The 2,038-nt window shown below is 57.3% G+C and overlaps 1 protein-coding gene across 1 annotated transcript in view; it reads left to right on the top strand.

The window, feature by feature from the left end:
- Nucleotides 1–2,038, top strand: part of PGBD1 (piggyBac transposable element derived 1) — a 10,985-nt gene continuing 8,947 nt past the window's right edge. Inside the window, exon 1 of the mRNA XM_012734645.1 lies at nt 1–480. Within this exon, the coding sequence (XP_012590099.1) occupies nt 85–480 (396 nt within the window). The 5' untranslated portion in view covers nt 1–84. The remainder of the gene's footprint in view (nt 481–2,038) is intronic.

A 2,038-nucleotide genomic window follows, 5' to 3' on the forward strand; every position in this document is an offset into this window, starting at 1 on the left:
TTACGCCTCAGGTGTGCATTTTGGAGAACGTTTGCGAAGCCTGGGTCCTAGCCAAGTAAGCCTTGCCCAGCCTTTCAGCTCAACATGGAGGAAGCTTGTCCAGGCACCACTCCTGGAAATGAAGACAGTCTTGTGAAAGTGAAGGAGGAAGACCCCCCATGGGAGCAGGTGCCAGGCTCCCAGGGGAGCAGCGCCCACTCTCGTGAGCTTTGCCGCCTGCGCTTCCGACAGTTCTGCTACCAGGAGGTCGCCGGGCCCCGCGAGGCTTTAGCTCAACTCCGGGAGCTGTGCCGCCTGTGGCTGCGGCCCGAGACGCGCAGCAAGGAGCAGATCCTCGAGCTGCTGGTGCTGGAGCAGTTCCTGACCATCCTGCCCGGGGAGCTGCAGGCCTGGGTGCCGGCTTGCCCTCTGGACAGTGGGGAGCAGGTGGTGACGACACTAGAGACACCGGACAGAGGTGTGGGACACAGAGCACAGCAGGTGGGAAGTGTGTGCGTGTGCGTCTTTGTCGGTTTGTTTTTAACTTTCTGTTTTGAAATAATTCATAGCTTCCAGGGCACTAGGAGAACAAAGAACAGGAGCATCTCTGGAATTGTCTTTCTCTTGGGAAGTTAAGATTCTCATGGTGCCGTGTAATCAGGAGTTCCCATTCAAAACTGGCCGCCTTACCCAGAGTGTAATGGTGGTCCCCGCCCGCCCCGCCTCCAGCCGGGGTGCAGGCCCGCATCGCAGGCACCTGTAGCTGTTGAGCGCTTCTGCCAGCCAGTCCAGCTGTGGGGGAAGCAGCCCCACCCCACAGCAGTGTGGTGCCTGCGGTGGCCTGCGCTGCAGCAGTTCTGACACGCTTGTCCTCACACATCACGCGCTGTCCCACGAGACCCACCCCCCACCCCCCCACTTCAGGCGCCAGTCACGGGTTCAGTTCTCACCTGAGCTTCGGCCCTGCTGGCTACCAACTGGAAGAGCCAATGATCCCTTGAGTTCGATTAGCTTGCTAGAGGGGCTCACACACTCAAGCATTTTATTTACCGATTTAGTGGCTTATTATACAAGATGTGACTGAGGAGACAGGTGGACATCCAGATGGAGATGCGGGGAGCACAGTGTATGTGGAGGGCCCTGGACTTTCATGCCATCTCCGAGAGTGACTCCCCACATCTCTACCTGTTCACCAGCTCAAAAGTTCCCTGAGGCCTGTGCCTTTGGTTTTTCTGGAGGATTCGCTGGGCAGCATGATGATGAGCTCACTGACCTTTGGGAACGGATCTCCTCAGAGATCGGGGGAGGTGACCCAGAGGGGCTGGAAACCCCGGCCTCCAGTCACACGGCCCCCCTCCTGTGCCCGGTCCTGTAAGCCCCTCAGCAGCATGGGCCCCGCAGCGGCCTAGCAGAATCAGTCTCCTCTCTTCGGACGGTCGGGGGGTTTCATGAGCTCTGTGCCAGGAATGATTTGGGACCAAACATCTCTTTCTCTTACCAATCACTTCACAGTTGCTGTGTCTCGGCAGTCTCCTGGAACTGTTGCTCAGTCCGTCTTTGTCCTGACACTCATATTTTGAAAAGTACAGACGAGTAATTTTACAGAAAGCCCCTCAGTTTGGGTCTGTCTTACATTTGCCCATGAAAAATCTACGTTGTGCGTTTCACGTAGGCTGCCAGAGGTGCCCCCGCCGTCAGGAGACAGAGGGTCATGTTCGGGGGTGTCTGTCAGATTTCTTTGCTGTGACGTTACTTCCCCCATGCTCGTAGTTAACAGGCACCCTGTGGGGGACATTTTGAGACTGCATGTGCCCTGTTCCTCTTTAAAATGCCACGCACGAGTTTGAGCCTGGGTTTGCGTTTTTTTTTCCGGGCAGAGCTCCTTTGCCTCTTTGCCCGTCACTTGCCGTCGCTCCCCAGCAGCAGAACAGGGCCCGGTCTAGTTGCTGCTGTGCCCGAACTAGCTGAGTAGGTGTCTGGGTGTCTCGCTGGCGGCTTCCTACAAGGATCTGCTGGGCCTGGCCGAGTGTGTCCCTGGCCGCTGTTCAGTCCAGGTCCC

Source organism: Condylura cristata, unplaced genomic scaffold, assembly GCF_000260355.1.
Source record: "Condylura cristata isolate star-nosed mole 26May11 unplaced genomic scaffold, ConCri1.0 scaffold00063, whole genome shotgun sequence".
In the NCBI taxonomy this organism is placed as follows: Eukaryota; Metazoa; Chordata; class Mammalia; order Eulipotyphla; family Talpidae; genus Condylura; species Condylura cristata.